The sequence below is a fragment of the Rhinolophus sinicus genome, linkage group LG17 (genome assembly GCF_036562045.2).
Source record: "Rhinolophus sinicus isolate RSC01 linkage group LG17, ASM3656204v1, whole genome shotgun sequence".
Classification (NCBI taxonomy): domain Eukaryota; kingdom Metazoa; phylum Chordata; class Mammalia; order Chiroptera; family Rhinolophidae; genus Rhinolophus; species Rhinolophus sinicus.
Window position 1 is genome coordinate 14,237,235 of NC_133766.1, and position 22,053 is coordinate 14,259,287.

The window sequence follows — 22,053 nt, forward strand, 5'->3', positions numbered from 1 at the left end:
TTAAATGAAATCCAACTTGCAATTTTTTGTTTATTTACTAAAGCAGAGACAAAGTATGATGTTTTATTTGCAGTTCATGGTGGATTTTCTCAGTGGTCTGCCTGGAGATCTTGCAGTGTCACCTGTGGAAAAGGCATCCAAAAGAGGAGTCGTCTGTGCAACAGCCCTTTTCCAGCCAATGGGGGCAAGCCATGTCAAGGGTCAGATTCAGAAATGCGAAACTGTCAACATAAACTGTGTCCAGGTACATCTCTTTAGTCAATGCACAGGCATGTGTTCAATAGATACTCCTGTCTGAGCTCTAACAATGAATTGTCCCAGTATTAGTACTTTCAGTTGAAATATATCTGCTGGTATAATGTTTCACCTTCATATAGTGGATGGTAGCTGGTCAGAATGGAGCCCCTGGGAAGAATGCACAAGGAGCTGTGGACGTGGCAACCGAACCAGAACCAGAACTTGCAATAATCCATCAGCTCAACATGGTGGCCAACCATGTGAAGGAAGCACTGTGGAAATAATTATGTGCAACATTAGGCCTTGCCCAGGTGAGAATCCACCCATAAGCAAAGCTTTTATATTTTTAACTCCTACAAAGGGGTTGTAATTACCTTTTGTTCTTCATTGTGAAAAGATGTTATGGCTGCTACCCTGAAATGTATTCATTCTCCGTGTTCTTAGTTCTGTCTCATGGGTAAATTTCTGGAGGTATAATATTAGTCAATGTTAAGTAAGATACCTGATTTTATGAACGTGATAAAAGGTACCAAACTCGGGTGCATTTTTAATCATGTAGAGAAAACATAACTAATTACAAAGTCATAAAATTTTAGAGGTAACGAGGACCTTAAGTAACATCTAATCCAGCCATTCATTTTTCAGGTGAGAAAAATAAAACCTACAGAGGTTAAAGACTTTCCCAAAAACACAGAATTAGTGAGGGTTAAAAAAATGATAGCTACCTTCGGCTAAACACCTAACATGTGCTAGGAACCATGCTAGGTGCTTTATATACATGTTGCTTTTGACTTTGTGAAACAACCCTACAGCGTAGGTATTTTCGGGCTCTTTCAGATTAAAGTGACAAATCAAACATCAAAATAAGCTTAAGTAGAAAAATTCTACTTTCATGTATGACTGAATCCAAGGATTTGGCCAGTGTTTTTACTAGTATGTTTTCCATCTCTCATCTCTGCTTTCCTCTGGCTTTATCCTCCTTTAAACTCTTTCCATGTGGTGGAAAAAATGAGCTGCTGGCAGCTACTGGCTCACGGGGGCCTTATAACCTAAGGCCTAGGAGACAAAGAGTTACTCTCTCCCTCAGAATTTGTATTAGCCTCTGAGAAAGAACCCTGTTTGGTTTTGTTTGGATCCCATGTTCACCTCTGAACTCAAGTTCAGAGAAGGATACTTTGATAGTCAATTTGAGCTACTTGCCGACAGTGTGTCAAGAGGGTCAGGGCTCCTTGTTTGACAGCCTGAAAGAAATCATATGGAATAGAAGAGTGGCTGTTCATTCATTCATTCATTCATTCATTCATTCATTCATCCAGAACATATTTATTGAGCACTCATTCTATGCTGAAGGCACTGTTCTGGTTGCTAGAATTAGGATGATAAACAGATAATATCATACAGAATAAAACAGAGTTGAAGTGCTACAGCATCACTGGGAGAGACACCGTAACTGAGATGGTCAAAAACAGGGACGTTGACAAACCAAAAGGAGATATTTATCCGCTGCATTGGGTATTGCAGCCTATTGTGCAGGCGAGGAACTAAGATTCAGAGAATATATCATGCTTAATTCACTGAGGTTACATAGCTAGTAAACAGCGAGTGAATCAAGGATTTGAAACCAAGTTAATCTGATGAGTCTCAAGCTTATTCATTTAGATCCTGGATATGTTGATTTGTAGTTCAGAACTTCCACTCCATTGCAAAAACAAAATACTGCCACAAAGCCTTAAAAAAAATAAACCAAAAGCCAAAGTTTTTTAATCTTGAAGAATTAGAAAGCTAATTATAGTAGCATAATATATAAAGTAAAAAGCCAAAAATACCTGATTACAGCAATTTTTGCACAGTTTGTCAACTATGCTATCTATAGAATGAGGATCTAAATGATGTTTGTAAGTGTCCTTGATTCATTGAACACTTCCTTACTTTCTGGTGCAAAATAATATTTTAGGCTTACATTGTCCTTTCCCCGTCCCAGTGAGAATAGTATTTTCAAACTGCCAATCCTTCCCCTAAGAAAGATTGGAATCTTCTGGAATGCTCCATTCTGCTGCCAGTTAACAGTCATTATCATCATATACTTATATACATAGATACACATATATACATACATACATGTAAACGTATATATTTATTGATATATAATTATAAATATCAAAATAATATATTGTATATATATTCTTACAGAAGACTTAAAGAATGAGCATTTTTAGAAGTGTCTTTTCTGAAAGTCATTGAGAACTTTGAGTGAAGAATGGCCATACTAGCTCATATCTTAGCTCACAAGTATGCAGTACTTACAGTGTGTCCTGCACTGTTCCAAGCATCTTTCATCTATAAACTCATTATTCCTCACCCTCATCCTAGTAAGGTAGATTCTTTTGTTATCCACATTTTACAGATTATAGACTCGGCACACAGAAGCCCGGGAACTCATGTGGGATTTCAGTTAGTAAAAGTACAAATATCGTTATTCGCCAGGCCCAGGGTATCCGGGCCAGAACCTCTGCCCCTTAGCACCCTGTTCTATTGCCTTTCCAGAATCAGAACTGCCATGTAGAGTAACAATAAATTTATCTGTTCTACTTTTCATTCTTCTGATATATTAATTCCCCCATAGTTGTCTTCTTTGCTATTATTTAAACACCATGATGTTTCATGCCTTCTCTGGTTTCCATTAGTATTCTCCCTTTTTTCTTTTTATCATTCCATTCATATAGAAGAAACATTTCAACTCTGTCACATTTTCTGTCATGAAATTCAATCTGGTTAAGGTTTTATGTATTGATTAAAAAAATAAAAGGTCTTCGGGTAAAAACCTCTATTTACATGTAACAGAAGCTATATAGATAATAAATGAGTAAACATCACCCAATTATAATCGTTTAATAAAAAGTGCATCTATAAAAAAAAATTTTAAAAAAAAAGTGCGTCTGTGCTATAAAACATTATATTGTAAGAGGTGTGGGCTTTCATTAACCAACAGCCTTGAAAATAGAGCATGAAAATAATTGGAACAGCACAATTTTTTAGACCACATAGTCCAAATATAAGACTATGAACATCTATATCTGAATTAATAAAGAAGTAGTTTTGAGTAATATCTGCCATATATTTAAAGGCTTTCTTCTTTCCTTTTAAGTTAATTCAAATACATTTCAGTGCAAATTCTTGTCAGCTAAAATAAATTCAACTGTTTGCCTGTATCTACAAAGTACAGGGATGTGTACTGAACTCAATTAGAAAACAGTTAATGAAAAGAAAATGAAAGATGTGTTTTAAAACCTTTTCTAGACACGGCAGCCAAATGATAATTTCATTACTTGGTTTTCAACGTATTCTTCTGGTGTCTCATAGGTTAAGAGACTATTTAGACACAGGCCTTAAGGCCCTATTTTGGTTTATATCTTGATCAAACTGGGTAACAATAAAAGCATACTTTATGAGCCCCACATCTAGAAATTACCCTTAAAGCAAAAATATGGCCTGATACTGACTTACACATAAGAGAAACCATAATGTTAATTACCAGCCCTTGCACCTGGTCAGAAACATAAGGTTGTTCCAAGCTTGTGGTTAGATTGTGTAATATGTTAGTTAATAAATGGAAGGCTTTAATATAACTCGTTGGAAAATACTGGTCAATTTTTTCTGTTGTTTCGGAAGCAGGTGAGTGTGTTATTCAGAACTTTTAATTCATGAACATTATGTAATGGAGAAACTTTTTTTCAAAGAGTTATAACTGTGCAAATGATCATGTTGTTAAAATAAGCCAAGCGCATTTTTAAATATGAAACTGAATCAGGCCACTGAAAGACGTGGTCTTGCAGTCTGGGGTACAAGTTATCATTGTGGAAGCCTTTGTATTATCTGTAATTGCATCTCGATGTGTTAATACAACCCTGCTCCTAAGCTTCTGGTTCCTTCCATTTCCCCAAGAGCACAGAGCACAATCAAATACCTAGATTTTCAAAACTCAGATTGTATCTACATATGATAGTTTGATTAAATTTATTTAATAAAATAGCCCTTTGGATAATTTTAAGCATTAAGATCATTTATTTTGGCATTAGGTAGCTTTCTGAATTTCCCTATGGACAGTAATTACCATGAAAAGCTAACCTGAAGAAGAAAGGAAGAACATCATTTATGTTTTCTCTGGTTCAATTTTAATTATTTTTAGATTCTGGACTCATTTAACTCATTATTAACTTAATTTACTTATATCTCTTTTTTTAAAACAAACGTGGTTCTTCTGTGACTTGAAACTCTGTCTCTTGGGCTGTTTGTAGTTCATGGAGCATGGAGCACTTGGCAGCCTTGGGGCGCATGCAGCAGAAGTTGTGGGAAAGGTACCCAGACAAGAACAAGACTGTGCAATAACCCACCGCCATCGTTTGATGGATCCTACTGTGATGGAGCAGAAACACAGATGCAACTTTGCAATGAAAGACACTGTCCAGGTAAGAGAAATACAATGTTGACACCATGCGTAAATTAACATTTACCTCTTATGTAGGCAGTATGTCCACAAGGATTAATGTTAATAAGAAAATCACTCAACCTAACAGTGCCCAGGGTTTAACCGGTCTTTTCTTTTTTTTTTTTTAATTAAAGATAGTCAAGAAACATATGATTTCACTGATATGTAATATATAAAATGGAAAACAACAAAGGAACAAGACAAACAAATGAAGAAACAAAACCTCATAACCGGTCATTTTTAAGTAGTAACAGAGCACATATGTTTTTCCTCCATCCAGTTCACGGGAAATGGGCCACTTGGGCCAGTTGGAGTACCTGTACGGTGTCCTGTGGAGGAGGGGCCAGACAGAGAACAAGGGACTGCTCTGATCCTGTCCCACAGTATGGAGGAAACAAATGTGAAGGGAGTGATGTCCAGAGTGATTTTTGCAATAGTGACCCTTGTCCAAGTGAGTGTTGGAAATAGTGAGTCAACATTATACTTTCTTAAAGTTCCATTGTGGCTTTAAGTCCTTAAAGTAATAATATTCTGTTCCTCGATTCGTCTACCTTTCATTTAGGATATCAACATGTTTTCTGGTTTGCTGTTATGTCTATAATTCCATAGATGTGATTGATTTCTACGGCCAGGGGCTGTGTCCTATTTTGTTTGCTCTATTGGACCAGCTGCAGAGTGCAAGGACGACTGACTTTACTTACATACTAACTGTTAATGACGTTGATAGATTTTTTTATGGAGGCAAGCAGGCAGCTCTTTGCCTTAATTCAGTCACCAAAGTAGATCTTTAGACCCTAGTAACATCTGAATCCGTGGTATCTTGAATGTTACAACCTTGACCCATCAAGAGCAGAAACCTTGTCTTATTCCTATCCTTCAGGGACACTATAAGACTCAATAAATGTATGTTAAATGGAATTGCACAGTCACTGGAATATATGCCCAGTTTCTGGTCAAAACAACAGCGAAACCATCTACCTTTGGAAGTTGTCTATTTACAGATACACGTTTCGTCAGTTCCTGGGGAGAGTCTTTTTATACTTTTTGGATGAATGTCATTGGTTAGCACTTTTCCAATGGTTCTGTGTTGTAGCTCATGGTAACTGGAGTCCTTGGAGTGGCTGGGGCATATGCAGTCGGTCGTGTGGTGGAGGGCAGATGCGGCGGTACCGCACGTGTGACAACCCTCGCCCCTCCCACGGAGGAAGAGCTTGTGGGGGGTCAGACTCCCAGATCCAGAGATGCAACTCTGAGATGTGTCCTGGTAAGCTCCCTGACTCCCGGCAGAAGAGCAAATAAAGCATTTTATTTTGTGTTCATTTTAGCAGCACCATCTTCTCAGATCTTGAAATGAAAGTTGTATAGGCAGGGTCACCCTAAGTGTAAATTTTAAGAACGATTTATTAATATTGACCAGTCCATTCTTGTTCACAGTGGATGGAAGTTGGGGAAACTGGCATAGTTGGGGCCTGTGTTCTGCCTCTTGTGGAGGAGGTGAAAAGACCCGAAAACGGCTATGCAACAATCCAGAGCCATCCAAAAGTGGTCGCCCCTGTCCAGGAGATGCTACTCAGGTATCCAGATGCAATATACAAGCATGCCCAGGTAGGTAACTATGTTAGACTTTGGCAGAACCATTGCTAGCACATTTATAGCCTTTCTGCAAATTAAAAAGCGTGTCACTCTGAACCCACAAATTACAAAACAGTGTCAATTCTCGGACGAAGAATTAGGAAAAATGTACTCCCCCCCTCTACTTAGTACAGCTCTACTCCAAAGCTCATGGCTGGATTTTAGCCCCTGTTTGCCCTCTTCCAGGCTCCCTCATAAAAGGAGATGGTCTTCACAGCTATAAATAGTAGTCCTGGGCCTGAAGGATAAAAGGGAGTGGAAGAGCAGGGAAAGCCAGGGTGAAAAATGAGGGTGGGGCAGAAACGGAATATCTAACAGAAATCCACAATTGGAGGCTGTTATTTCCCAGATGGAAATATGGAGAACATGAGTGTGCAAAGTACAATAGAGGCCAGTTCAGTTCGAGGAAAAAGATTCGGGAGAGTTCAGCTGCCATAAATCAAGTCATGCAACATGGCCAGATATTGTAAGTAATGTAAAAATTTAGAAGGAATAAAGTCAGAATTCTAGAACACATGAACCTTTAGAAAGAGTTTGCTGGAGTCCTAAGAAATGGTGAATAATACTAAGGGCACTTGTCTCAGAGGACAGACTTTCTAAGGGCTATAAGAAGACCAACAAGGACAGTTTCACATTGTTGAAGTGTTGAGACATGACTGGACTTTCTAAAGCTTTAAGGTTGCTTTAGAAATAAAGTATCCCTGGAAATCAAGAAGACCCAGAAAGAGAAAGGAATCCTATGAAAAGATTTATAGGATCTAGGCAAGCTAAACAGGTAAGTGTCTATCAATCAACTGCTCAACATTTCTTCTCAACGTATCAACTGATTACCGAAGATTTTGAGGCTCTACCATGTAAGCATGGTAACAATTCTAGTTTCAGTTGAGGCATTTGGTAGCTCAGCCTCTGATGGTTCCAGGGCCCCAGTGACAGAAGTAAGTCCAAATAGGCAGACAGTTTGGATTACAGAGTTTGGCAGAAAGTTTCAAGGATTCCACATAGGTAGCCAGAACCAGGAGACATCTGTTGAGCATCATGAGTCAAGTTCCTATGTGAGACAGGGAACTGAGGTCACAATGGGAGGCCACTCTTGTTGATGATGACCCAAAGAACTAAGTGAATTAGTGATCCTTCTATTCCTCTTGCTTAGGAATAAAGATAAGAACCAAAGTGGTCCACCGGGTCCTGATTGGCCCTACTATCTACTTTTCTGTATCATCTTTCAGTGTGGTTCCCATCACTTTCTACGCTGTCAGATGTACCAAGCAACCACCTCCCCGAAGGGTGACACATCATGTTTTCTCTGCCTGCAAAGCCTGTCTCCTGCCTCCCCTGGCTCAATTAAGACCAAAACTTTCTTCAGATCTCCAGTCAATTTTCACTTTCTTTTCTTATTTCCCTGATTAGTAAATCTATACATTAGTACATTTCAATTTTACATTTATTTATAGAATTCTAATTAATGTCTATCACCCCTATTCAGATATAAGTTCTATGAAGACAGGTCTCATGTCTTTTTTCTCTTCCTTACCATTGTATCCTCAATACTTGATGAACAAATGAACGTAGTCCAGAACAGGAAGACTGAATCAACGTGAAAAAAAAGGTTTTCTCTCACTAATAATCAAAGTGATACAAATGAAAATGATGACATACTGTTCTTACTGATTTTTCTGAGATTGAATACAATTGTATTTCTCCCCAGTATATAATACTTGATAACAATATCTGAAACACTTAGTAATTGTTTTAAAATATATTCAATGAAAAGGCATCAAATAATAAATATTTATAAATTTCACTATCAACTTCTTCCCAATGTGTTTGTCCGTTATTAAAGCATGCAATTCATGTAAGAAACAGTCTTTAACCACCTATTCTGTCATAGTTACCAATATATTTTGTTGAACAATGGGAAGAAGGCATAAAATTACTGTAGAGATGCTTTTTTGAAAAATTTATAATTGTTTTTCAACGTGATTGTCTTGGCATGAATTTTGCAGCACTGTGAAAAGTACAATATCCTTCTCAAATTTTTCTCAAGTTAAGCATTTTCTAGTAAAGAAGTAATGTGAAGAACTTGATAAGCCCTGGGTATGGAACCCAAGACTGAACGATACCCCTTAGATACGCCACATTGATACTAAGAGAGTGACCTGTCACAGGCATAGGATCTGTTTTGTTGGTGATTCCTCCTTTCCTCTGTGTTCTCATGAAGGAAGCAATACCATGTTTCCCCGAAAATAAGACCTAATTGGAAAATAAGCCCTAGCATGATTTTTCAGGATGACATCCCCTGAACATAAGCCCTAGTGCGTCTTTTGGAGCAAAACTTAATATAAAACCTGGTCTTATTTTTGGGGAAACACAGTAGATAAAAGAACATGGGTTTTGATGCCAAGCACATCTGTATTCAGATTCTCCTCCCATCAACTCCTAACTATGTCATGATGGGAGTCATTTGGTTTCTCTGAACTTTACCTAGTCTGCAAACTGTGGCTACTTAAAACCACCTTATCAAATTTTTTTAATAGGATTAAAAGAGTTAACTTGTATTAAGTGCTCACTCTATTGCATGACATGTTCAATAAGCTCTCATTATTATCATTATTTCATCACTATCAACAAACACACACTTTATTTTGGCTTTGGGACTGAGCACTGATTGTATTCTTTGGGTTGTGAAATAATGTTATGATGTGCATAGGTTGGAAAGATCCTAGATTTATGTGGGATGATGAGTGTTACATGAGAGTAGAGAGTTTTGAAAGTTTATTTATTACACTCTTAAATTCAGATGTCATATGATCTTTTTTAAATGTTTGAGAGAATGTTTGTAGCATCTTTGAATACTGGCCTTCTTTTCTCCCGTGTCATGTTGATGAAATTATTTCCTTATCCAGGAATGTTTTTCCTTCCCCCAATAGGTGGGCCCCAGCGAGCCAGAGGAAGTGTTATTGGAAATATTAATGATGTTGAATTTGGAATTGCTTTCCTTAACGCCACAGTAACAGATAGCCCTACCTCTGATACTAGAATAGTACATGCCAAAATTTCCAACGTGCCTCGCAGTCTTGGTAAGTCTCTTTGCTTATAACAAGTTGTTAATAAGCCTCTTTATAAAACTGTATATATTATCTTAATCTTAATAAGCCTCTTTATAAAACTGTATATATCTTAATTTCTAGAGGATGCTACTACTTAATGACTGATACAACAGTCTTTAAAGACACATGAGATGTTGGTATTTATGTTGTTATTCAATATTATTGAGGATTCATCCTTATGACTAACATGCTATGAAGACAATAACAATGTACTGTAAATATTGTACTTTGTCACCTTATTTGTCCTTTTTTTCTATAGGTGCAGCAATGAGAAAGATAGTTTCTATTTTAAATCCCATTTATTGGACAACAGCAAAGGAAATAGGAGAAGCTGTGAATGGCTTTACCCTCACTAATGCCGTCTTCAAGAGAGAAACCCAAGTGGAATTTGCAACTGGTGAGTGCCAGCTGAACTTAATATTCTGTTATTATAAAAAATACGATTGATTTAAAAGTTGGCAGTGAAAAAAAATATGTTATATGTTCCCATGGAGAATCATTTCAAAGTTTTTGATACAATCTTATCATAAATGATATAAAAGCAATTTCATAGGTCCCTGTAAATTTTTACTGACATGGGTCTCTAAGAGGCCATATGTTTTCAAACAGTATAGTGATTTTTATACCCCCAAACTTTTTTCTCTTATTTTCTGTATCTTTTTTCCTTAAATCCTTAGAGTGTATTTTAAAAACGAGAGTAGGAAAGTGAGTCATTGCTATTAATGAAAGGCTTTTGTGTATGAACCTGAGATTCAATTAGAATCCCTTATAGGGGAGGGGTTCTTGATCAAAAACATGTAAAGGAAACAAGCAAATCTAAAGTCTTTTTGCTTTATCCTTAGTCTTAATGGATATGTGTTAGCTTTTCATGGCTCTTTCCAAGTGCGTACAGGTTTTTCTAGATCTCCATCTTGAGTCTCATCAAAGGTGGTCAGCCTCAATGGCAGTGACCTTTAAGGAAGAAGGGCTGAGGGAGGACACAGCTTGAATCAGCCCAGAAGACAAGTGGGTTTCTTCATGTCCATTCACTTAGTAAGATGCCCCTTTGCTACTTCTTGAAACATCTGAAAGAACAAAGCTCTGTGGCCAGACTTGTGGTTATCAGCAGTCTGCCCAGTGAAGCTGTCTGTCCCTTCTCACATAAGCTATTGCTGATGATTTTGAAGTGTGGAATCCTTCACATAACTGCATGCTACATTTTTTGCCACATGAAAAAAGAGATGTTAGGATAAACTTAATTCAGTAAGCCTCAGTTTAATTTGGGGGCTAAGGGCTAATTTAATTCTCTTATTGTCAATGTTTATTCAAGTTTTAGGTAAAATAACAGCTGAACTGGAATGTAAGGTAAATCTCTGTGCTTACACAAACCATATAGTTTTTGCTGATGAAATGAATGCATTGTAATTCCCAGGAGAAATTTTACGGATGACTCATATTGCCCGGGGCTTAGATTCCGATGGTGCTTTGCTGTTAGATATCGTTGTGAGTGGCTATGTCCTGCAGCTTCAGTCACCTGCTGAAGTCACTGTAAAGGTAAAAAGTCAAGATAACTTGTCTTCACTGTGTATCAGAGTAATGGTACAAGTAGCAGTCAGAGAGCCATAGAAAGAGCACAGAGAACTTGTGTCGTTTGCCTTGTTCACTTTGGGGAGTAAATGCATAAACCACTGAGGTTGGAAAGGGCAATCTGTGTTTACGATAGCCAAGACATGGATACAACATAAGTGTCCATCGACAGATGAATGGATAGAGTATGTGAGGTATACAGAGGGTGCCAAAAAAATGTACACACATTTTAAGAAAGGAAAAAACTATTAAAATTGTCGTAGTCAATATATACCAGTAACAAAAGATGAATGCAAGTCGTGTGTATACATTTTTTAGCACCCCCGGTGTGTGTGTGTGTGTGTGTGTGTGTGTGTGTGTGTAGAGAGAGAGAGACAGAAACAGAGAGAGAGATAATAGAATACTACTCAGCCATAAAAAAGATGAAATACTGCCATTTGCAACAACATGGATGGATCTTGAGAGTATTATGCTAAGTGAAATAAATCACATGGAGGACAAAAACTATATATGATTTCACTAACATGTGGAACATAAAACAAAAAGTAACAAATAAACTAATAAAACAAACAAAAACAACTCATAGTCATAAATACAGAAAACAGAATGGTGGTTACCAAAGGGATGGGGGTTGGGGGAAGGGAGTGGGAAAAGGGGGCCAGATACATGGAAATGAAGGAGACTTTGGGTGGAGAGCACATGATAGAGTACACAGATGTTGAATTATAATCTTGTACACCTGAAAATTATATAATGTTATTAACCAATGCTACCCCAATAAATTTAATTTAAAAAAATCTTCAGGGACAAATCTTTACAAATTCTTAGTGGTTTTATCAGGACCTGCTTATCAGGACCAAGATCATGGCTTATGTTCATTTAAGTCATGTGTTGAATTTTCTCCAAAGAAAATACTAACTCTTGTGTAAAAGTTTTTGTGTGTCCCCCATAAAATTTCTGAAATTAAAAAATAATAACAATCATCCTATCTCATCTTTTCCTTACTCTTGACCTACAACTTTGAGTCCCTTATCAAACTATAATTTGTGACAGCAAAATCATGAAACGAATGTAGTAATTAAAAGGCTCAAATGTTATTTCTGAACACTACTGTAGAATTACAATTTTATTTAGAACTATGTGCTTTTAGCCCCCAAGGCTTTTTTGCCCTCATTTTGCATCTCAGGCTGCAGGAGGAGTCGTGCTGATACTCGTATCAATATTGTCCTTCTTAGGATTATACAGAGGACTACATTCAAACAGGTCCTGGGCAGCTGTATGCGTACTCAACCCGACTGTTCACCATTGATGGCATCGGCGTCCCATACACGTGGAACCACACCGTGTTCTATGATCAGGCACGAGGGAGAATGCCTTTCTTGGTAGAAACACTTCGTGCATCCTCTGTGGAATCTGACTACAACCAGTTAGAAGAGACATTGGATTTTAAAATTCATGCTTCAATTTCCAAAGGTAATTTGGTTAAAGGAACGTCCAGATATATCTAAAAGGGTAAAAGAATTGCATTGCTGCTGTTCAAAATAAGGGTATGAAGGCACGGACCAAACATGATGATATCACGTTTTTGTGTGTATATTGTCCATGTTTTGTGGTGGTAAAACCCTGTGGTAAATCCGGTCCAATGGGAGTTCTAAAACATTTCTTTTATTAATATGCTTCTTCATATAGCACAGGGGAGTTGTTATTCTATTCTATATGTGCAGAGAGGTTTAAAAATGCATACTCTGTCAGAATGATTTTTCTTTGGGTAATAAAGTCCATTTATTCATATTCTGAATTTTATATTTGTCAAGGAAGTTTTTAAATTCCTGAAGTATTATGTCAAGGTGTCTGAACCTAAACTAGTCCAAAAATAAGGTTCCATATTTTAAAAGGAATGCAGCAATCATCATGGTTCCAAATGTCATTTCTTGTCCCTAGAAGTTATAATTTTTGAACTGCTTTCTGTTTTCCAAGCATGGTTCTATAACCAGTGATCTCAGCAGTCTCCCTACGTCATGTGGGCCTTTGATGTATCTATACCCAATATATCCTTTTTGGTTATAAGAGGCACCACAACAATTAGCATTCCATATTCGTTGGGGTCTTGATGGTAGGAGATACTAGCATGTAGTTCATGTTGTAGACACTGTAGACACTACCTGTTTGAGTGATTTTAATGTTGAACTTCAGACTTCCTGAGTATGCTTAAAATGATTCCTATTGGCCTTGTGAAGTATGTGTTTTGCTCTGTGCTGGCTTTCCTAAAATAGATCCAAATGGATTTTAAACAGCATCATTTTGTTTTATCATGCTCAGAAGATACGCTGAAATTTTATTTTTACCACGTACTCTTGTTTTCATCTGTTGCACATATGATTATTTTCTTCTTCAGTCAGAACTGCTTCATTAAAATTGAGGTCCTTGTAATCTAGGAGTAGGTGGTCATAGTTTTGGAGATAATCACAGATTTATAAAGCCTTGTAGCCAGTGGAGCCCATAGCCCCATACATCCTCCACCCACACATCACCACCAACACCTCGTTTTACGATTGTCATGCGTGATCAAGTCACAAAAAGTGAACAAAAGTAAGAGCCACTGGAATAAAGGATTGTCTTCTCTTCCCCAATAATGCCTACTTTTCACATCTAAGCTCTGTTTCTACTTTTTCTAGTACTCCATACAACTTTTTTACAAAAAAAAAGATAATTTGGCATAAGACTCTGGTTAAAAATGAATTTATACCATCTGGCACTAGAGGAATTAATTAATGATTTTTAAAAAGTCATTCACAGTTTCTACCCAGTTATGAAATCCTCTAAGCCTGAAACCGCTTGAAGGTCTTTGTGGTACTTGTAAGGATGTTGTTGGGAGATTTGGGTCCCATAATAGAAGGAAACACACTATAGGACTTTTCAAACCCTTTATACTCTTTAGATACTATGATTGTATGAATTACATCTGATATGTGTGCCCTTTGTTCTTTGAGAATCCCAAGAGCTGTGTACCTGCACTTTCTTTTTAAGTGACCGCCAGGGGGCAAGCTTGCACTCTTGGTTACTTAACCAGAAAGTTCTTTCTCTTCCATGTTGGGCCTAGACTAGAGCTATGGTTATGGTGCAATTAGAATCACCTAGAACGTTCAGATTTCTAGGCACAAAGATTTGCGTTTAGCTAGACTAAGGTAGGGTCTGGGAGTTTGTATTTTTAATAGCCCCTAAGTGATTCTAATATATCTGGTCTGCAGAGTGGCATTTGGAAACTACTGGTCAAGAGAACTCAGACTACAGATCAATATAATTTTTTTTTAAATTTATATCTTTAAAATCAAATGAACTTATTTTTAAAATATAATTATAGAATATGTTTAATGTTACAAATTAAACAAAGAAGATATCAGAAACAATAAAGGAAAAGAAATAAATTTAACTACAAATAAAGTGTTTAAGACTTCTTCATGGGAGAAAAAGACAAAATCAAAAAGGCAAATATACACTAAGAAAAAATATTTACATTACATATTATAGACAACTATGATTAACCTTAATATGTACAAGGCTCTTAAAAATCAATAAGAAAAAGGCAAACACCTCAATAAAAAAGTACACAAAGACTACAAATAGGAAATGCATAAAGAGAGAAACAATAATGACAAAATAAATGTCAAAAATTGTTTAACTCATCAATAAGCAGAGAAATGCTCACTGAAACAATGAAGGACCATTTTTCAATTATCATTCCAAGATTAAAAAATATGATCATGATATTGGAGAGGTATGAGGAAATGAATTTCTTCATACTCTGTCAGCAGGGGTTGCAAATTTGTTTACCATTTCTGGTAAGCAGTATGTGTCAGTAGCCTTTCACATCTTCACATCTTTTTAGTTATCTCATTTTCGGGATCTACCCTAAGAAAATCACAGAAATGGCCTATAATAAATGTCCTAGAAATAAAGGCAAATATGTAAATGATGGCACAGCTGTATGATAAACTCTTAAACAGTCATTAAAATCATCTTAAAGGAATATTTAGCTCATTTATTCATTTAAAAATATTGGTTTAGTGCCTACTGTGTACCAGACACTCTTCTAGGTATTGACAATATAACTATAAACAAATGACAGAGGAGAATGTACATGACATAATGATTGAAAAGCAGTACATACACAATACGATTCAAACCTGGGTTGCCCACACCACAGTACTTATAAGGAAATCTTTATACAAAACACAGATTCAAAACACAGATTCCCAGGCTTCTCCCTTGGCAATTCTGACTGGGACAGGACCAAAGGGTCTATATTTTTAATAAGCTCGCCAAGAGATTTTATGATCAGTAAAGTTTGACTATTAGTCTGTGAAAGATCCTAACTTAAATTTCAAAGGATATGCTTATAAAAGTGACTAGAGAGGAAAACAGCAAAATGTTGGCAATAGTTTATCCAAGTGACAAAGTTGCAGAGAATTTTATACCTTTCAAAGTTTCTACAATTATCATACTTTACTATAACACAAATAAACAAATATTTTGTATTGTCCCCTACTATGTCAAAATGAAAATCACTAATATAATTCAAAATAGCATACTTTAATATAAAGAATAAATGAAAGGAAAATAGTTTATAACAAAATATAATGTATTTCAGTGTGCAAATCTTTAGACATTACTACCATGCAAGGTAAGAGAGAAGTAAGTGTTCAGATGGCTGAACTTATATAGAGAGCCGCAGTATGATTATTTTTTAAATATCAAGTAATTCTTAGTAATGTTCTGAATAAAACAATGTACAGTCAACCATCAATTTATATGACAGTAGTATTCCTAGAAAATTCATTGTATAATTTAATCACACTCAAAAAAATGTTTAATATGTGGAAGATGGGTTCTAGTCTTAGATAATTGCAAACAGATCTCTCACTTCATGAAAATCTTTCAGAGCAAGGGACAAATCTTCATCTTGCATTATTATCTTACATGTTGTAATAATTTAAAACCTGCCCCAGGGTCTGCCCTACTCACAAAATTTTAATGGGCACCCTTATCATTATGACAACCAAAGTTCTCTCCAAAAAAAGCTTCCCAACCACCTATGGAAGCTATCTCCCCCATTTAGAACCAGAAATCTAAGGCTACTATCAGATAATAACTTGCTGTGTTTATATGACACAGTTTTTCTGCAATTATATCCCCAATGCAGTCCCCTACGCAAGGCTCTGGTTAGATTTAAAGAATGCATAAATAAGTGAATAAATAAAAGTGAAACATGAATTATAATCACCACCTGAGTTGTATTCTTGAATTCAGTGGTTGAAAGTCAGACTTGCATCAAAATTCTTCCCACAGCTTATATTAGGTCTTTGACTTTAGGCAACTTATATAGCCTCAGTCTCTAATTCCTTGAAAATCAGTTATGATGGGAGCAAGGGAGTTATGAGGTTTAAATGAAATAAGGTACAGGAAGCTCACAGTACTGTGTGAAACGCAGTAACCATTCTACAGTCATTTAGAAATATCCTCGAGACAGTTCTATCCCTCCCATCCTATTTCCATTCTCCTGCAGGGGCTGGAAGACTTGGATGCTCTGAAGGTCATTTTTACAGTCCGAGTAGGAATAGATCTTGAACCTCTGCTTTCTCTTCAAGGTTTTAAGCAATCTGATTGCTTAGAAATAGCGAATAGGACTCCAGTTTTCTAGTCAAGGAAATGTTTTCATTGGAGGAGTGTTTCTTTCACCCCCAAAATATACAAAACAGTTTTGAACAGTTTCATGTCCTCAGCAGGGATCAAATAATATTGTAATCAGAGATTCCCCAAAATAGGTTGAATCTGAAAGATTAACTAATGTCCAGACTCCCTCTATGAAGAGCACCTAAAACAATAATAAAAATAAGCACAGTAGCATGCCTTTAGAATTGAAAGAAAAGTCTAAGATAATTTCTAAGAGATTGAGTGGGAACTGAATATATGATACAAATTAAATGAAATTTCCCTTAGGAGAAATTTGTTATATAATGATTGTCGTTTAAGGTGTGTGTGTGTGTGTGTGTGTGTGTGTGTGTCTGTGTGTGTGTGTATTCACGTTGGTAACTTGAAAGATAAGTTTCATTTAAGTTTTTACAGGTCAGTTATGTTTGCAAAATATTTGCTGAACTGCTTCAACCAATCAAGATACAGTTACAGAAGGAAAGAGATTCTCTAACTAACCTGCTTATTCTTGTTAATGTGTTTTTGTTTTTGTTTTTGTTTTTGTCTCTCACTTAAATCTGTTCTATCACAATGTGCCTGTTTCCTTTTCCTTTTGACTATGTGGAAAAAGAGACACTTGGTCACACACAGGGACTTGGACCCAGATGGAGGAGATCCACAAACAGAGAAGGTTTCTTCCTTAGAGTTCTTATGTTTCACTGGCATAAATTATTTTAAATGGCTTGGAAATAGCGTTCCTACTTCTAGAACAGAGTAAGGAAGGGCTGGAAGACTAGGATTTTGCCTGTGGTCATTGCGGGGCATACACATTGATCTTGGGTCCTTTTTCATTATCACAGAATAATTTTATTTAATTTTCTTTTGATTAATACAAACAGCTTAAACAGAAAATCCGTTTCCAACGGCTGCTTGCTAACAATCTCTAGACTGATTCATTTAGTTCTTAGTGGAGAAACAGGAAAAGGTTTCCATTCCTGCTTGTTTTCCTTTAATTGCATTTGTTGTGCCATGTGTTCTAGTTTCCCAGGGAAGATTGTACTGGAAAGAAACAAGGTGCTGACTTTCTAACAAGCCAGTTAATTTTGCTTTTCTCTCTGTGGTAGGAGATCGCAGTAATCAGTGCCCCTCTGGGTTTGCCTTAGACTCAGTTGGACCCTTTTGTACTGGTAAGTATAGAAATAAACAATGCATTTTTATTTACAGTAAAATGTTAATAATGCATACCATTTAGTGGACATCTATTGCCATTTTGCTACAAATGTAGTCATCACAATAGCCCTGTAAATGTCCCTTTTTACAGGTGAGTAAATTGAGATGTAAAGAGTTAAGTAGCGCGCCTGAGATCACTGAGCTATCAAGTGGCAGAGCTGGATTTGAATGTAAGATAGTTACAAAGCCCGGGTTCTTTCAGTTTGGCCACAATCGAGTGTGTCAGGGATATAAGCAAGTACAGAAGTGGAGGGAGCATGGGGACAAAACACTGGACTCTGGCCACTTGATTGCCAGGGGTGTGAAATAGCAATAATTCACCTCTAAGTCACCTGACCCTACAGTTGCTCAATCATAGGATACGGCAGGACTGTGGGCCAAAACCAGCCTTGTCTCATCCAAGTGCCAGCACTAGAGAGTCACAGGTAAGTAAACAGCTAAGTTGGTGGCTTGAGGAGTTCCAGGTCACATAGGTAGAGCCTTACTTTCACTGGTGGGGCGTGTCGTATCCTATAGCGGTCACACGTGGTCATTAGAAACTGTACTGCCCAGATTCAAATCTTAGCTCTGTCAGTAATGACCTGTGTGACCTTGGGCAATTTACTGGACCTCTTTGGTCCTCAGTTTATCGTGCACATGAGGATAGTAATAAAAACACCATCTCTTAGGAATGTTGGTAAGCAATGAGCTAAGGTAGGTAACAAGCATTCAGATCATGATTAAATGGTCTTTTCATCTTACTTATCATCATTAGAGTTTTAGAATTAATCTAAACATCTATTCACTATCAAAGATACTTTGCTAATGAAAAATTAATTTTTAGTCAGCGTTTCCATTTTGTGGCACTTAGAGCATTTCTGTTCCATTTGAGTCAATTCACTGGCCTCTTTAAACTATTTTCACCAACTTTAATAACCTCTCAAACGTAGAAAGTAGCGGGTGTACATGCTAATTGGGCCTTTTTGTTTCTTTCAGATGAAGACGAATGTGCAGCAGGGACTCCCTGCTCCCATGTCTGCCACAATGCCATGGGGACCTACTACTGTTCCTGCCCTAACGGCCTCACCATAGCTGCGGACGGAAGAACGTGTCAAGGTATTTATTCACAAAGCTGAATCTAAGAGACAAACTCCAGCAATGGCCATGACAGTCTCCCGCCTAAGAAAAGTGCGATAGACCAATGCTCTTCTTTCCTGCCCTTTCTGCCCCCATTTGGCAACAAACAGAGATCTTCCTTAGGTTGAGAAAGTAAGAAAGGGGGCGGAATACTGCTCACACACCGCCTTCATGTGGGCACTCTGGGGGCAGGCAGGGCTGCCCCTCAGTGACACACTCACTCCCCACAACACAATGAGGAGAGACCGGCAGGGCTATTCCCATATTCATTTACAATGAGAAAACTAAGGAATAAGGAGGTTATAAAGAATTTAAGTAAATTGCGTGACCCTGGTAGCACTTTGGGGACATTAACAAAAAACACCTTTCTATCACACACTAAGTATGATTCAAAGTTAAAATTGTGTAAGAATCTAGTTTTATAATTTAAACAAAAATGATATAAAAAAGACTTCTACCTCTAGGCCTAAGGAAAAGAGAAAAGGAGTCGGGGTAAGGGAGAGGAGAGGAATAACTTTTACGCAGTGTCAATATGGACTGGGTACCTCGTATACATTATTTCCTTTAATTTTCAAAGCAATGCTGAGAGACAGATATTATCCCCATTTTGCAGATGAGAAAAGTGAGATCTCACAAAGGAGAAGTAACTTTTTTTAAGCCCCTTAATTTATAAGTGGTCTAATGGATGGGTTGGTCTGTGAAGATATCCACGCTGTTGTGAGCTTTTCAGCCATTTAATCTACCTGAAATGATTCAATCAAAAAAGAAAAAAAATCAGCATTCTTGCACTTGTATATTTTTCAAGTGCTGTTCATTGCTTTTCTTATCCCCATTTCACAGCAGGTTCTGGGGTTGGTTTTCCTCAACTCACCTTGGTTGCACGACTCACTTTGTTGCAGATATTGATGAGTGTGCTTTGGGTGGACACACTTGCCATGCTGGTCAGGACTGTGACAATACCATTGGATCCTATCGCTGTGTGGTCCGTTGTGGAATTGGCTTTCGAAGAACCTCTGATGGACTGAGTTGTCAAGGTATAAAAATGGAGGCCCTTGCTTTATCTTATACTAATAATGAAGATCCCCTGCCTGTTGAATAATTTAAAGTAAACTTTTATTGATTGAGCATCTTGATGTGATATTTAAATATAATATTTTATGATTATTTTAAATATTTACAGCACAGTGGTTTTGAATAATGACATTTACCTGTTATAGTTAAGAGAGGAGATTATGTAACATGATCTAATAGAATCTATTTCATAAAACTCCAATGCATAAGACTATTAGAATATTTATTGTGGGACTTTTTAAATAAACTTTAGTTTTTAGAGCAGGTATAGGTTCACAGCAAAATTGAGTGGAAAATAAATAAATTCCCCATGTACACCCTGCCCAAACTCATGCACAGCCTCGCCTACTATCAATATCCCGCACCAGAGTGGTACATTTTGGTTTTTTTAAGCAAGGATGAACTTACATTGATGTATCATAATCACCCAAAGTCCATAGTTTCCATTCGGATTCTTGGTGTACATACTGTGGGTTTTGACAAATGAATAATGACATGTGTCCTCCATTATAGTACCATACAGAATAGTTTCCCTGCCCTAAAAATCTTCTGTGCTCAATCTATGTATCTCTCCTTCCCCCGAACCTCTGAAAACCACTGATCTTTTGACTGTCACCGTAGTTTTACCTTTTCCAAAATGTCCTAATTGGACTCATACGGTATGTAGCCTTTTCAGATTGGCTTCTCTCACTTCGCAATATGCATTTAGGTTTCCTCCATGTTTTTTCATGGCTTGATAGTACATTTCTTTTTAGTGCTGAAATAATATTCCATTATATGAGTGAACCACTGTTTATTTATCCATTCACCTACTGAAGGAAGGATGTCAAGTTTTAGCAATTATGAATAAAGGGATTTTTCATAGAGGCAGGAACAGTGGATACAAAACTGAATGCCTATCAATAATAAGAGGCATGAAGGAATTATAGAACATCCACACAATGAACCATTGTGTGACCATTATAAAGAGTGGAATGGAGCTCAACTGTTTGGCTTAGAGGAATTTCCATGAGGAGTTATTGAATGAGAACACCACGAAGTAGGAAAGTATATGTAACTGGTGTAGAAAAAATTATGTGACTGGAAAACAAATAATAAACAAACAAAAAAGAAATGGATTTATATATTTAGGTAGAATATATATATATATATACACACACACACACACACACACACACACACAGAAGAGATATATTATTATGTATACTAGATTGATAATACAGGTTGGCTTTAGTGGGTAAGGGGTAAAAAGGGATAAAAGAGACCAAGCAAAAGAGGAAAATGTATCTGAACATCTTTTCAAAGCATATGATCATACTTGTGTATTTATAGTAACATGTGCAGATTTTGAAAGATTAAAAGTTCTCAAATAGAAAACAGATACAAAATAAGACATTGGCAATCTCAAGTTTGGGAATGAAAGGTGAGGATGTGAAGAGCCTAAATATGGTAATTGTTCTTTTAAAAAAAAATTGTATTAAATTAATTGGGGTGACATTAGTTAGTAAAATTATATAGGTTTCAAATGTGTGTTGTTCTTTCGAAGGGCTTGGAATAGAACAATGGAGAAATGGAGGTGCTTGAGATGAGTCTAGACCCGAGAGAGGGATTTTGTTAGGATAGGAAATTTGGGTTATGCCTGTAGGTTATGGGAAAGAGGACAGTCAGGAGGAAGGACTCTAACAATATCCAAGAGGAGAGAATGCTCAATGGACCACCGTCCTCATCTTGGTGAGGAAGGAGGAGACGGGCTGCAGAGCTCAAAAGCTCAAATTGAGGGACTTACATGGGAGCAGAGGTCTCTCTTCCTCTGGGACTGGAAGGAAGGCGAGGGGAGAAGGTGCAAAAAACAGGCAAGTGCACACAAGTTTGAGGAGTTTACCCTGCACCTTTTTTATTATACAATGATCCAGATGGTGT

The 22,053-nt window shown here is 37.0% G+C and overlaps 1 protein-coding gene across 7 annotated transcripts in view; it reads left to right on the top strand.

The window, feature by feature from the left end:
• The window catches only part of HMCN1 (hemicentin 1), a 667,703-nt gene that overhangs the window by 626,445 nt on the left and 19,205 nt on the right, over positions 1–22,053 (top strand). For 6 of the 7 annotated variants that reach the window (XM_074322404.1, XM_074322402.1, XM_074322401.1 and 3 more), the window contains 13 exons: positions 74–244; positions 378–548; positions 4,533–4,703; positions 5,004–5,174; positions 5,817–5,987; positions 6,158–6,328; positions 9,283–9,432; positions 9,722–9,859; positions 10,874–10,995; positions 12,264–12,501; positions 17,841–17,903; positions 18,922–19,041; positions 19,962–20,096. In XM_074322404.1, the coding sequence (XP_074178505.1) occupies positions 74–244; positions 378–548; positions 4,533–4,703; positions 5,004–5,174; positions 5,817–5,987; positions 6,158–6,328; positions 9,283–9,432; positions 9,722–9,859; positions 10,874–10,995; positions 12,264–12,501; positions 17,841–17,903; positions 18,922–19,041; positions 19,962–20,096 (1,992 nt within the window). Of the gene's footprint in view, positions 1–73; positions 245–377; positions 549–4,532; positions 4,704–5,003; positions 5,191–5,816; positions 5,988–6,157; positions 6,329–9,282; positions 9,433–9,721; positions 9,860–10,873; positions 10,996–12,263; positions 12,502–17,840; positions 17,904–18,921; positions 19,042–19,961; positions 20,097–22,053 lie in introns of those variants that run through there. The other variant, XM_019738066.2, reaches the window with a different exon arrangement.